The sequence below is a fragment of the Mesoplodon bidens genome (genome assembly GCF_964165515.1).
Source record: "Mesoplodon bidens genome assembly, chromosome: 1".
In the NCBI taxonomy this organism is placed as follows: Eukaryota; Metazoa; Chordata; class Mammalia; order Artiodactyla; family Ziphiidae; genus Mesoplodon; species Mesoplodon bidens.
Genome location: NC_138176.1, coordinates 35,520,314 through 35,533,559, shown reverse-complemented (window position 1 = coordinate 35,533,559; position 13,246 = coordinate 35,520,314). Strand labels below are relative to the sequence as shown.

Genomic DNA, 13,246 nt, shown 5'->3' with positions numbered 1-13,246 from the left:
ACCCGGGGATAGGGGACAGGGAGCAGCCCCCACTGGGTCAGAGAAGACTGCACAGCTTCTGCCTGGCGCCGTAGGATCCTGGCCTTTCCCTTGATGCCTGCCCGAAGGGACTTCTGCCAGCGTCCCCGGGGAAGTGGCTGAATCCCGGAGCCCACAGATGAAACGGGCTAGAGAGCAAGAGTCCGCATCACCTTAAGTCTAATCGTCCTTACCACGCTGGGACGCAGGCAAGGGCCGTGGATCTCTCTCCTTGGAGTTGCCCCAGGAACCCAGGGCACTCTCTCCCGCTACGAGCACTCCCGAGACGCCCGGGGCAACAGCCAATGCTACCGTTACTCCAGGGAGCGCGCTGACCACGGAGGGTGCTCTCAGGCCTGCGAAGGCGCGACCCGACCAGGGGCATCTACGCCTGCGGGGCCCGAGTCCAGTCGCCCCTTGCCTGGGCCGGCTACCGCCTCCCCGGTCCCGGGCCTGGACCAGTGCCCCCGAGTTTCGGCGGAGATGCCTCGCCGCCGGGGCTAAGGCCGCTTGAGGCCGCCTTCCAGGCAGCTGCTTGCCTCGCGCCTCGCCTGACGGACGCGGCCCTGGGCTTCCTTCGAGGGCGTCCCAGGGCAGGGTGCCTGGAGCCCCGAGCGTCGGCGGCGAGGGTACAGGCGGGCTCAGGGTCCTAACAGCCTGGGAGCAAGCGCGTCCCGGGGGCGGGGACCTCGGCCGGCGGGGGCGGGCCAAGGGTGGGGGCGGGGGACGGCTCCGGGGGCTCCGCGCCATTGGCCGCAGGGCCCAGAGGCAGGAAGGGGCCAGAGAGCGCGGCCCCACCCCGCGGTCGGCAGAGCCTATAGCCGGGAGCGCGGAGCGCGGATAAATGTAGCGCCGCGGCGCGGGCGGTAGCTCTCCGAGGGCCCGGAGCGCGGCGGAGCCATGCAGTACCCGCACCCCGGACCGGCGGCAGCGGGCGCCTTGGGGGTGCCGCTGTACGCGCCCACGCCGCTGCTGCAGCCAGCGCACCCGACGCCCTTCTACATCGAGGACATCCTGGGTCGCGGACCCGCCGCGCCCACCCCCACGCCCACGCTGCCGTCCCCCAACTCCTCCTTCACCAGCCTCGTGTCCTCCTACCGGACCCCGGTATACGAGCCCACGCCGATCCACCCCGCCTTCTCGCACCACTCCGCCGCCGCGCTGGCCGCCGCCTACGGACCCGGCGGCTTCGGGGGCCCTCTGTACCCCTTCCCGCGGTCGGTGAACGACTACACGCACGCCCTGCTCCGCCACGACCCCCTGGGTAAGGCGGCCGGGGTCATGGCGGGGCCGAGCCCGGGCGGCGGCGAGAAAGGCGCCACCCGGCAGGTGGCAGCGCCCAGGAGGCGGCGGGGGCGGAGGGGAGGCAACAGAAAGTTGTGGCAAAAGCGATTGAAAAGCGGCTGTCGGGTGCGCGCGGGGGACGGCAGGCGCGGGCCCCGGCGGCGGGCAGCCCAGTCTGCCCGCACCATGACTCAGATTGGTTTTCCTGCACCTTGCAGGCGTCGGGGCGCGCGGGCCCGGGCTGGACCTCGGGCGCTGCCGCTGGGGCCGGCGGCTGGAGAAGTCTTGGGGTCGCGTGTCCCGGGTGGGGCTCCCTTAGCTGGAGGGACTGGGAAGGGAGAGCCAAAGCACCCCGGGCCGCCCCTGCGGGGCAGGGATAGCTGCCGGGCCGGGGTGGTTACGGGGCTGGACCTGGTTCAACAAGCTTGTGCAGTGAAAGAGCCTGACCCTTTCCGTTCATACAGGAAATCTTGAGTTCTCGATAGGAGTAAATCTGGTTTCAGAAGCTGTTAAGTGTTTTCCTGGCTGCATGAAGCAGACCCTTCCCCCGGAGTAGTGCACGCTGCTGATTATTTTATCGACATCCTCAATACAGACAAATTCAGGAAACACTCGACTTCTGATAGCCGGGATCCGTTTTTCTGATATTGTTCATTTCCTCTGTGTGGGATGTGACTTTATGGCAGCTAAAATAACCAGTTGCTTCCCTTTTTTTTTTTTTTTTTGAGGCTGTTTTGCCCCAGTCTGAATCCTGACGTAAGCAAAATCTCGAAAAAACAACATTGCCAACTTTCAAAGCATTTAGCGCAGGCCTGCAGACCCATAGACAGACGGACGGACTGAACCACACGTCTTTGGAATAGGAAGGGCAGTGCGGACACGTTGGCCGTATAGAGTTTGCGGGACTTGTCCCCTCAGTGCGTGGCCTAAGAAATAAGCCACCCGTGATCTGCGCTCCGGGTGGCCCTTGGTGCTCCCGGGTAAATAAAACGGGGCTCCTTGCCTTGGGCCACCAGGGTTTTAAATCTACTCTGTTATTGGCAGCTTCTGCAGGCACCCTGGAGACAACTAACATATTAATTAATTGACATTTTAATGTCATCAATATTATGGTGTGGCCCCTCACTCAGTTCTCCACCTTCCTTTTTCATCGCTAGAGAGATTTGGGGGGGATTATATTTTAGTTCTTTTTTTTTTAAGTTATTGTGTTGTGTTTTTGATTCCATTCTTGAGGGTTTGATGGTGCAGGCCCGGTGCGGCTCTGTTTGCCTTCTGGGCCCCGAGGGGGACCCTTAGCCAGGCCGGGCCTGGGGGCAAACGTTTTCACAGAGCGCGCCCTGGGTTTCCTTGGGTTACTGCTGGGACTGTGCAGGAGGAAGCAAAGGGTTTTTCGAGATAGACCAACAGGAAACACATTGACGGAAATGTTGCCATAGCCCACGGGGTGGCTCTAACTGGCCGCCCCCACCGGCCGGGTGTGAAATCAGAGGAGGCCCGGCGCCCTCCAGCCAGGATGGGAAGCTCCACGCGCCCTGAAGCTTGCTCTTGGGCCGGAGGGCTTCCGTTGTAGCCAGGCCGCTGGACCCTGGCAGCAACGCCTTGGCTAACGTGACAGACCCACTCTTCCCCAACCTAACGGGTATTTGGAAAGTGCAGTTCACCAAGGGAGAGGACTTCTCTGCAGGTCCTCTGGACTAAAAAAGTTGTGTATAAATTTTGAGAGCGACTGATTAAAGCGGATCATGGTATTTTAAGCTCAGCCTACAGTCGGTGTTCTTTTGGGGATCAAAATGATTGTATCTAGCCATGGGTGTGATGGTGGTGTGTGTCTGTGAGCATACATGTGTGATCTTTGTGCACATGCCATGTAGGTGTGTGACTTTGGATGTTCCTGTGTCTGTGGGTATGATGTGTATTGGTGGGAGGGTGTTGGGTCTACATCTCAGGGGGCATACGTGAATGTGTCTGCTTGAGTGTCCCGTAGCCTCCCCTCCCATTCTTTGTCATCCCCAGGGCAGGCAGGTCCGGGGTGGGCCACGCCGCTTCAGGGCCCTCACTAACCGTCGCTTTTGCCCGCAGGCAAACCCCTGCTCTGGAGCCCTTTCCTGCAGAGGCCTCTGCATAAAAGGAAAGGCGGCCAGGTTAGGTTCTCCAACGACCAGACCATCGAGCTGGAGAAGAAGTTTGAGACCCAGAAATACCTCTCCCCGCCGGAGAGGAAGCGTCTGGCCAAGATGCTGCAGCTTAGCGAGAGGCAGGTGAGCTCGCTCGCGGGGCGCAGGCAGGCTCCTGGGGCGGGGGTCGCGGGGCAGAAGGGAGACAGTGGAGCCACCGGGAGCTCTGGCGTGCCTGGATCGCTGGTTGGCTCAGCAGCTCCTGAACGGCTTCTCCCCTCCTCCCCAGGTCCCTCGGGATTCTGGGCTCCTGGCAAGTTTTCTTTCTGTCTTTCCTGTAGGTCAAAACCTGGTTTCAGAATCGACGCGCTAAATGGAGAAGACTAAAACAGGTATTGACATGGCTCTGTTTCTATGGAAATATTTTTATCATGTTATCTCAATGCGAGGCCTGTTACAGGTTGTATGCAAAAGTCATTTGAGGGACTATTTAACCTCTTCACCTTGATTAAAAAGGCAAATAGTCCTGCTGAAATTCAGGATGAGTTGTTCAGGCGGCAGTAATGCTAAAAGCACCTAATGCGGTTCCTATATCAATTATGCTTGGGTTTTCACACACTGGCTAGTAAAACTCCCAGCTAATTGTTTTATAAACCCCATATGTTGTTTATCTAATTAACGCAGGAAAGATAAAGTAATTGACAGTAAATGACTTAAGCAGTTATCTTTGGGAGAAAATTGTTTCTTTTATTTACACAGCCACAATAAAACTAGGCAGAGCTCAAGGGTAAATATAAGGAAATAAACACTTTTAAGTCTTGTTTGCACTGTTTTTTTAGAAGAATTAAATATCAAAGTGTCAAAAAATTATTTTCCCTCTAATTCTAGCTCTTAAAATGAATATAAGAACAGTAAGAGAATATCCAAGCCTGTTTGAAAGGCAGCTTAAACTTTCTAACAGTCTTTCTTCCAATGACCTTGTTATGCAATATGTGATAAAAAGTAAAGGCTAATTCAGTTTTTAAAGAAGCTCTGTTGACTTAAAGCTAAAGATTTGTTTTTGATGTCCTAATCTGGATGTCTTCTCCAAAGTTATCTGACAAATGCTGAAATTTTCATTTGCCAGTCTATATACGGTTTATAATAAATGAAATATTTTTGAAACAATAATGAGTGGGGAAATTGAAAGCAGTATGCATTTTAAAATTTAGCGATAAATTTCAGATTCCCTCTCAATATCTGACCTTGTGACTTGTTACATAGCTGTAAGCTTGGTAAATCTATTATTCTATAATCTTGCTTTAGAAAAAAAAAAAACCTTAGCAGTGTATCATAATATTTCCTCATAGTGTCTATGTGCATTTTAGACAAAAACAGGATTAAAAATTTACTAACTTATTTGGTTCTTGGTCAAAGGTAGTTTACCGGGGACTTTAAAAACAGTGGTTCCTATGTAATATGGGAATATTTTCCAGAAATTTCCTCCAGATTTTAAGTAAATTATATTTGTCTCCCTTTCCAGTTAGCAACATTCTTCAGTTCTGCATTTTTTTCTTTGCCATGATTGTGTAACTTGCTACACATATTTATGTGTGTATATATTTGTGAACTTACTCCAGAAAATGCATTAAAAAAAGGATTCAATGTAATAATTTTGAAACTTTATCCTTAATTCACTATTTAGCATTCATATTTTTTAAATGTCTGAAGACTTTGTTAATTGGCAAGGCTTAAATGTTTGAAGAATAAAGATAGTGTGTATCTGTAGTGATCGAATTTCTTTTTCTTCCTAAACTTTTAAGAACCTTGAGACCATGGGTCTGGGCTGGAGTTAAGCCTTCATTTGACATAACACATATACATTTATATTTGTGATTGGTTGTTCTTATCTGGCAAGAGTATAATCTTTCTCTGAATATGACAGGAACTTTATTTCTTCCAAAGTGAGAAAGAAGCACAAGTATGTGTTTTCTGAATAAAAATATTGAACCTGAGAGCAGTTGATAAACTAAAAATTAAAAAGATGGTAGAAGATGAAAAGACATTTGATTTATGTCTCTCACTTCTTCATATCTCATGATCCCACCAATATCCATTTTCCTCCTCTTCATTCAGGAGAACCCTCAAAACAATAAAAAAGAAGAACTGGAAAGTTTGGACAATTCCTGCGACCAGAGGCAAGAGAGTGAACAGAATAAAGGTGCTTTGGATAGCTCTCAATGTTCGCCCTCCCCTGTCTCCCAGGAAGACCTTGAATCAGAGATTTCAGAGGATTCTGATCAGGAAGTGGACATCGAGGGTGATAAAGGCTATTTTAATGCTGGATGATGACCACTGACATTGGCATGTTCAGAAAACTGGGCTTTGGAATAACATTTGCTACAGAAAATCTCCATAGATGAACTGGAAAACTATATGAGAAAGGGAATCAATTTTGGGTATTCTGGAAACCTAAAATGTGTGGTGCACTGGCTAAATAACAAACACATTGGAACCTTAATTTTGACTTAAATAGTTTATGAACTGATTTTAGATTGTATGATAAAGGGACTCTTCACTGATTAAATTCGCCCCCTTTTTTAAAAGTAACTTGTTTTTTCTATTTATAAAAAGTAATTTTGAACTTTTTTGTTAAATTTTTAAGTTATAACTTTAAAGATTTTAATAGGAATTTCTTGTAACCTGTTTCTACATCCCACTTAATGGAAAAGTAAAGGGACATCCCAAATCCAGAGGTATGCCTTGGAAAGGGGGCCCACAATTCAGGCAGCCTTGTAATATTTTAAAGGAAACATTCCTTACTTTTTTGTTACATTCTTACACTGCTGCCTTAAATCCAAAACCATCTCAGAGCTCTTGTCTCGGGGATGTATGTGTTCTTTTCATCAGAGAGATATATAATCAATATAAGTTGATAATCTTAAATGCTTGTTTTGCACTGTCACTTAGAACCTGTTTGACCAAGGTGTTAAGGGGATAGTACAGTCCAGTTCAAGCAGAGAAACTGACTCATCAGTGACTAAAATTAATCACAGATGAACTAGAAGTAGATTAATTAAATGTAAGTAGACTGTAGATATTGTGTTTTATATTAAACAATGTTTATAATGTGTGTATATATAATTGTTCACTGTAAAAAAGACATGGCCAAAATGGTTTGTTTGTTTTTTTTAAATGAGTAACTTGTATATAAAATAAATCCGTCGGTGGGATGACTGACCTCTTTGGACCTCTCATTCTTCGATTAAAACAAACCCACACCTTTTCTTCCAGCGCCTGGGGTGACTGGCGCGGGGCCGGGCGCTGGGGCCGGGGCTGGGGCGTGGGGTCTGGCGCAGGAGCGTCTGGCGGTGCGTCTCGACGGCGCTCCTGCGGCTCGTGGCTCCTGGCGTCCTGGGGGCGCGGTTCTGGGGCTGGCACCTGAAAGGTAGATGTGAGCCTTTCCCCGGGAGTTTGCTGGGGGTTGGCGGGGGGCGGGGAGTGGTGTGTGTGTGTCTGGAGCAGCGGAGGAGGCTCCTGCCAGCAGACCCCGAGCCCCGGGCGCGCCAGGCGGCGGGAAGGGAAGAGCAGCTGCGCCACGGCGGAGCGCGGGGGCCGCCGAACGCCATCGATTCACCTTGGCTGGCCGGGCAGCCCGGGCCGCCGTCCTTGACCCGCGCGAGTCAACACTGCGTCATCCTTTGGCTGCCGAGCCCGGGTTGGGGGTCCGCTTAGGGGGAGGGGAGTACTTTGTGCCAGGACAGCGGTTCTCCCTCTTCAGCGAGCTTCAGAATCACCGGCACAGCTTGTTGGAACTCATTGCCCACCCCATCCCCCGAGTTTCTGATTTGGGTAGGTCTGGGGTGGGCCAGGGAATTTACACTTCTAACAAGTGCCCAGGTGTTGCCCAAGCTGCTGGTCTGGGGCTCTAAGGTGCTCCTTGTGTGGAAAAAGCAGGTGGGGGGCTTCCCTGGTGGCGCAGTGGTTAAGAGTCCGCCTGCCAATGCAGGGGACACGGGTTCGTGCCCCGGTCCGGGAAGATCCCACATGCCGCGGAGCGGCTGGGCCCGTGAGCCATGGCCGCTGGGCCTGCGCGACCGGAGCCTGTGCTCCGCAACGGGAGAGGCCACAACAGTGAGAGGCCCGCGTACCGCAAAAAAAAAAAAAAGCAGGTGGGACCCGCGTTCACCCCTCACTCCCTCACCTGCTCCCCTCCTGCCGACAATTCCTGCCAGTGTGGGAACAGGAGGCTGGCAGCGTTGAGAAGGAGGACGAGGGGAGGTGGGCGCAGGGTTCCTGGCCGAGGGAAGGGAGGGAGCAGGGTTGAGGAAGAGGTATTGTGAGCTGGGGAGGAATGAAGTGCTGAGCTGGGGGTGGGTGTGGAGCTGAGAGGAAGGGTGGGCTGAGGTTTCTGACCGGCCGGGTATTGCCAGCCCAGCTGCTTGCCTACTTGGGCCGTCAGGTTCCTGGAAAACGATGAGCGAGATCTGTGAGCGAGATCTGTGAGGGGGGAGTCCAGAAATCTCTTCCTCAGATTGGGATTGACATATACACGCTACTATATATAAAATAGGTAACTAATAAGGACCTCCTGTGTAGTACAGGGAACTCTACTCAATACTCTGTAATGGCCTATATGGGAAAGAATCTAAACAAGAATGGATATATGTATATGTATAACTGATTCACTTTGCTGTACACCTGAAACTAACACAGCATCGTAAATCACCTACACTCCAATAAAAATGAAAAAAAAAAAAAAAGAAAGAAATCCCTTCCTCTAGCCTGGGCCTCCATGGAGGCATCTAGTTATTGTGGAGCTGGGTGCCTCTGGGCTGAGGTCCTGTGAAGGAATGCCTCTGCCCCAGGCCTGGCTTGACTAGGGCTGTGGCTTCCCAGACATGAGCACTCAGATGAAGAGAGTGAAAAAGTCGTTGCACTTAGGGGGTTGTCACACCCTGACTCCTTAGATTCCAAGAAGGCCCCTGGAATTACCTGTGAATTTTATTTATTTATTATTTATTTATTTTAATAATTTTTTCCATCAAACTTGCTATATTGCTACTTTCAGATAATTCTTTTTTTTTTTTTTTTTTTTTTTTTTTTTTGCGGTACGCGGGCCTCTCACTGCTGTGGCCTCTCCCGTTGCGGAGCACAGGCTCCGGACACACAGGCTCCACGGCCATGGCTCGCGGGCCCAGCCGCTGCGCGGCATGTGGGATCTTCCGGGATAGGGGCACGAACCCGTGTCCCCTGCATCGGCAGGCGGACTCTCAACCACTGCGCCACCAGGGAAGCCCTCTTTTTTTTTAATAATGAACAGGGGACTCCTTTTTAAGAAACATTTATTTATTATTTATTTTATTTATTTATTTTGGCTGCACTGGGTCTTAGTTGCGGCACACGGGATCTTCCTTGCGGCATGCAGGATCTTTCTTTAGCTGTGGCAAGTGGGCTTCTTAGTTGTGGCATGCATGTGGGATCTAGTTTCCCAACCAGGGATCGAACCCAGGCCGCCTGCATTGGGAGCACAGAGTCTTACCCACTGGACCACCAGGGAAGTCCTTACCTGTGAATTTTAATTTCTGAGAAAATTTGTACTGGGTCCTAAAGCAGAGAGGTGTGCATTGGCCTGGAAGTTTAAAGATTTGGGTTGGAGTTTTAGTTCTTTGCCTCAGTTCTTTCATCTATTGAATGAAGATGGTCTAGTTGATCTACATGACCCTTACCAGCACCCCAATTCCCAACTCAGTTCTCCTCAGTGTCGGGGCCCAAAGTAGACATCCAGTGGGAGGGTCTCCTTTCCCCTCAACTGTAGGCTCCAGGCTCCCCGTCCCTGCCTGACAGGTTTCATCAAGGTTTCAAAGGTCATAGTCAGTCTCATTTGAAAAGAGGACTGTCTGTATCAGAGTTTGGGGAGAACAGGAGGCTTATGGGCCTAATATTGAATTAAAGCAATCCTGAAATCAGTGTGTGTGTGTGTGTGTGTGTGTGTGTTTCGCTCCTGGAGATAACCTCTGGTTAATGTTTATTCTTGAGAATAACTGTATCATGACTATCAAGCAGAGGAATACAGGTTTATGTATTGATTGGCACTAGAAAAAGTGAGGAGTGAAATCTTGTTTTAAAGTAGACAATCCCTGAAACCAGGCCGTTTTCCAATTTAAAGCTATTCCCAGTTCTCTTCAAGTTGATCATGTTCTGAATCTAAACATGTCCTTAAGAATCCACAGCATGTTACCTGGAGGAAGTACAGTATTTTCAGGACACGGGTTGGCATTAACTGTTTTCTAAAGTGCCCCATTGCAGATTGCCAATGAGTATTTACAAATTCTTCCTACAATCCAGGCATTTTTCATTTGTTTGTCTTTTGGCTATTTCATGTTGAAGCAGCATGTATGACCTTTACAGCACAACTCCTGTCTTGTTTTTAACTCTTTTTATCAGGAGATTCAACTTGAAAACGGTTATCATTTAGCAGAAAGACAAACAGAAAAGCACATTTTTGTAAGCAAAACGTTAATGATTGGAAGAATTGCCCTAATTTCACCATGACAGTGTGTGATTAATCCCCTGGGTCATGTACTTATACTTTAAGTTATTCAGTTCGTCAGTCTTTGATATTCAGAACCCTTTCTAACTTAATAGGATATTGATTTTGTTGGATGATGTACTTTGACTCTTTAAACAACATCACTTTTAGGAATGACTAGGCTGCTGTGTAGTATTTTATTTAGATAACTGTTGCATAAGGTTTCTTTTTCTTACTTTTTATGGTTTTCTCAGGGTGAAGGCTGATAAGACATCTTGTGGGAAAAGAGGAAACCATCTCTGATAGTGAAAGTATCTATTCTCTTTCAACATTTCTGACAACCTTTTTTCTGTGTGTGGTTTCATTGTTGCGAATATTCATTTTAGTTAATGGGGGCAGGGCAGGGATTTAAGAAAATGTATCTAGACTTGGGGGAAATGCATTTAGCTGGGGACAGAACACACTTACCAAAATTCCCCATTCCAGTTATACTGCCTTGAGGAAGACGACGGGAGCTCAAAATCTCACCCTTTTGATTCTTCTTTAAAATCTAACGATTTTAAAATCTAATGCTCCTCTAAATCTGTGATTGGAGGTGATATTTATGTGAATACTGACAGCATGGGACAAATGTGGAAAACTAAACAATCACTCACGATGCTTCTAATTAGAAGTTTGGTATCTCGTAGTAAAAATAATCAGATGTTGTACTAACATTGACTTTTCATCCTTTTGGGTTTCATGAAATTCCAGTTGGAATCTCTATCTAATCTGATTTTATCCCTTGATACTTTTTTTGTTGTTGTATTTTTGTTGAATCCGAATGAGAAGCACTTTGGAGATTCCTCCCACCCACCAGTATACCTGAGGTCCAAGGTCTACAGAACATTAGCTACCCCTTCAGATATGGCTGTGGGGAACCCTACTCAGGAATCTTACCGTTGTGGATAAGAGCAGGGCTGGAAGTAAGGCAGACGAGTCCCCTCCACCTCCCTTGCTGGTTGGGGGCCTTGGGCTCAATTCTCAGGCTCAATTCCTCGAGAGGTGGGCGGCTCACCTGAGAGGAGGCATCAATACCTGGCACACAGTGGGCGCCAAGTGTCAGCCAGAAAAGCTAGAAAGCCCCCACTGAGTCCCTTCTTTTGAAGCAGCTCTTTGATTCGCAGTTGCAGGCGGGAAACCTCTTCAGTCGGATGTACACAAATCTCTCCAGACAATAGAGAGGGCCGCGGGGAGGAGACCTTGGGGCTGGAAAAGGCATTTCCTGTCTGCGGAGGATCTTGACTTTGGAGCATCCGGCGGTAGCCGCGAGGTTTTCGAGGCGGCCGAAAACTTTCTCGTGCGGCTGCTTAAAAAAGTCACTGCCAGTTTCAGTCACTGCGATTTTTCTCGATGAAAGCTAAGGAGATAACTTCTCACTTAAAAAATTTTTTTAAGCATTGGAATTTTTTTTCTAATTTGGAAGGGGTGTTTGGTATTATTCAAAATCTTAAAAATTCAAAAATCTCATCACCCATCTCATCACTCCATAACACTACGACAAGAAAGGGTTAACGGTAACCTCATCCCTGCCCGACCCCCAATTCATAGATACTGGCAGGAAGAGAAATAACTATTCAGTTCGTCTCCATTAAACTTGTTTATATTTTTCTTTTGTAGTTTATGTCCTTTATCCCGCCTCACCTCTCCACTTTTAAAAAATTTATTCCCTTTTACAACCTTCCCCCCTTTCCTCCATCTCAAGATTCCTCTTCCTCATTCAGTTTATTTCCCCATTAAGAATAGAAAATGACTAGTTTCAATTCTTTAGAGGTCACAATTAGGGCTAAGATTTTCTTCAAATATATAGAAAATTTCAGTTTACAGGTGAAAATCCTAAGTTTGAGGGCGATGTTGCTGGAGTCCTAATACACTGCCCCCATCCCTCCAAGGACAGTTCTTTTAGTTTAGCTTTTTATTTATTTATTTATTTTCTTTTTGAGCCAGGATAAGCAATAATAGTGATAATAATAATCAGAAAGTAGTAATACTTGTGTCCCCAGGGGTCAAGCGTTTGTGCACTGGTGGGTAGTGTAGGTGCCCAAGAGATGGTGCAAGGGGTAGGCTCAGGATGCCCTGGCAGAGCTTTCCAGAGGTCCTAACGCAGAGGAAAGTAATGGAGTGCTGTTCTAGGGAGAGAGATAATCAAGTTCACAGACCTGGAAGGGAAGGAGGGCAGGGAATAAGTATGACTAGAATCTTCAGAGGTGTTTGGGTTCCAGCATTTTGGAAGAAGGGATTATGGACTGCATTCTCCCTTTCCAGTCACACAGATCTCTTTGCTTTTACTTCTGCACTTTCCTCCATCTGGAACTCTCCTTCCCCAGACATTCTCCTGGCTGGCTCCCTTGCCTCCCTCAGGCTTGGCCTTCCCTAGCCATCCTGTTTAAAATCACAACTCCCTCTTCCCTATTCCCCTCCCACAATTTAATGTTCTCTATTTCCCTTATTACAATTGGATATCATATTTCAACTTATTTATTTATTACTTATTTGTCTCTCAATGAAATGTTATTGCCGCAGCATAGGAATTTCTGTTTTGTCTGCTGCTATGTTATCTCCAGCCTGACACATAATAGGTGCTCCACAGTATGTGTTCAATGAATGAATGAATGAACATATATTGAGCACTTACGATGCATTAAATATTATATGAGTCCTTCACATAGTTTATATCATTTAATTCTCACAAAAATCTTCTGAGGTGGCTACTGTTATCACCCTGTTTTTCTGATAAGGAAACTGTCACTGAGAAGTTAAGCCCAAGACCTCAATTACTGTACCAGTCAATGTTGTAATGTGAAGTTCCTCATTTAATCTTTTGTACCCTTGAGAAGGTATCAAGCCAAGTCTAATTCTAGATGTAAGAAGAGAGTTGAGGGTTTTTGTTCATTTTATGTAATCTTTTTGTTTTAATTCAAGTCCAGCATTAAATCTGGAAGAGATTACCACACAGTATAGGGGTTGTGCAGCTTCTGCGTGTATAGCACATTATTCTGTTACACAAGAAACTAATAAGCTGACTGGAGCACCATTTCTAGTGCTCCAGTGGGGAAATGAGCGTTATAAAATACACTTTAGGAATTCCCTGGCAGTCCAGTGGTTAGGACCACGTCCACTGCAGGGTGCCCGAGTTTGATCCCTGATCGGGGAACTAAGATCCCGCAAGCTGTGAGGTGTGACCCCCCGCCCCAAAAAAAACCACTTTATATCTGTTAAAGTGTTTAAAAAAATATCTGTCCCTGGCTTATGTTATTTGGTGTTCCCATTATATAAACTG

The 13,246-nt window shown here is 47.8% G+C and overlaps 1 protein-coding gene across 1 annotated transcript; it reads left to right on the top strand.

The window, feature by feature from the left end:
* Positions 1-882: 882 nt before the first annotated feature.
* On the top strand, positions 883-6,636 carry HHEX (hematopoietically expressed homeobox). Its single transcript, XM_081243181.1, has 4 exons — positions 883-1,282; positions 3,382-3,560; positions 3,758-3,808; positions 5,532-6,636. The coding sequence occupies exons 1-4, from the start codon at positions 919-921 to the stop codon at positions 5,742-5,744; spliced, it is 807 nt and encodes a 268-aa protein (XP_081099307.1). The 5' UTR covers positions 883-918; the 3' UTR covers positions 5,745-6,636.
* Positions 6,637-13,246: the final 6,610 nt, after the last annotated feature.

Excerpts from the sequence above, each read along its gene's own strand:
- HHEX (XM_081243181.1), top strand. The coding sequence starts at position 919 with ATGCAGTACCCGCACCCCGGACCGGCGGCAGCGGGCGCCTTGGGGGTG. Across the intron at positions 3,561-3,757 it reads TGCAGCTTAGCGAGAGGCAG|GTCAAAACCTGGTTTCAGAA; the intron begins GTGAGCTCGCTC and ends TCTTTCCTGTAG. Across the intron at positions 3,809-5,531 it reads AATGGAGAAGACTAAAACAG|GAGAACCCTCAAAACAATAA; the intron begins GTATTGACATGG and ends CTCTTCATTCAG.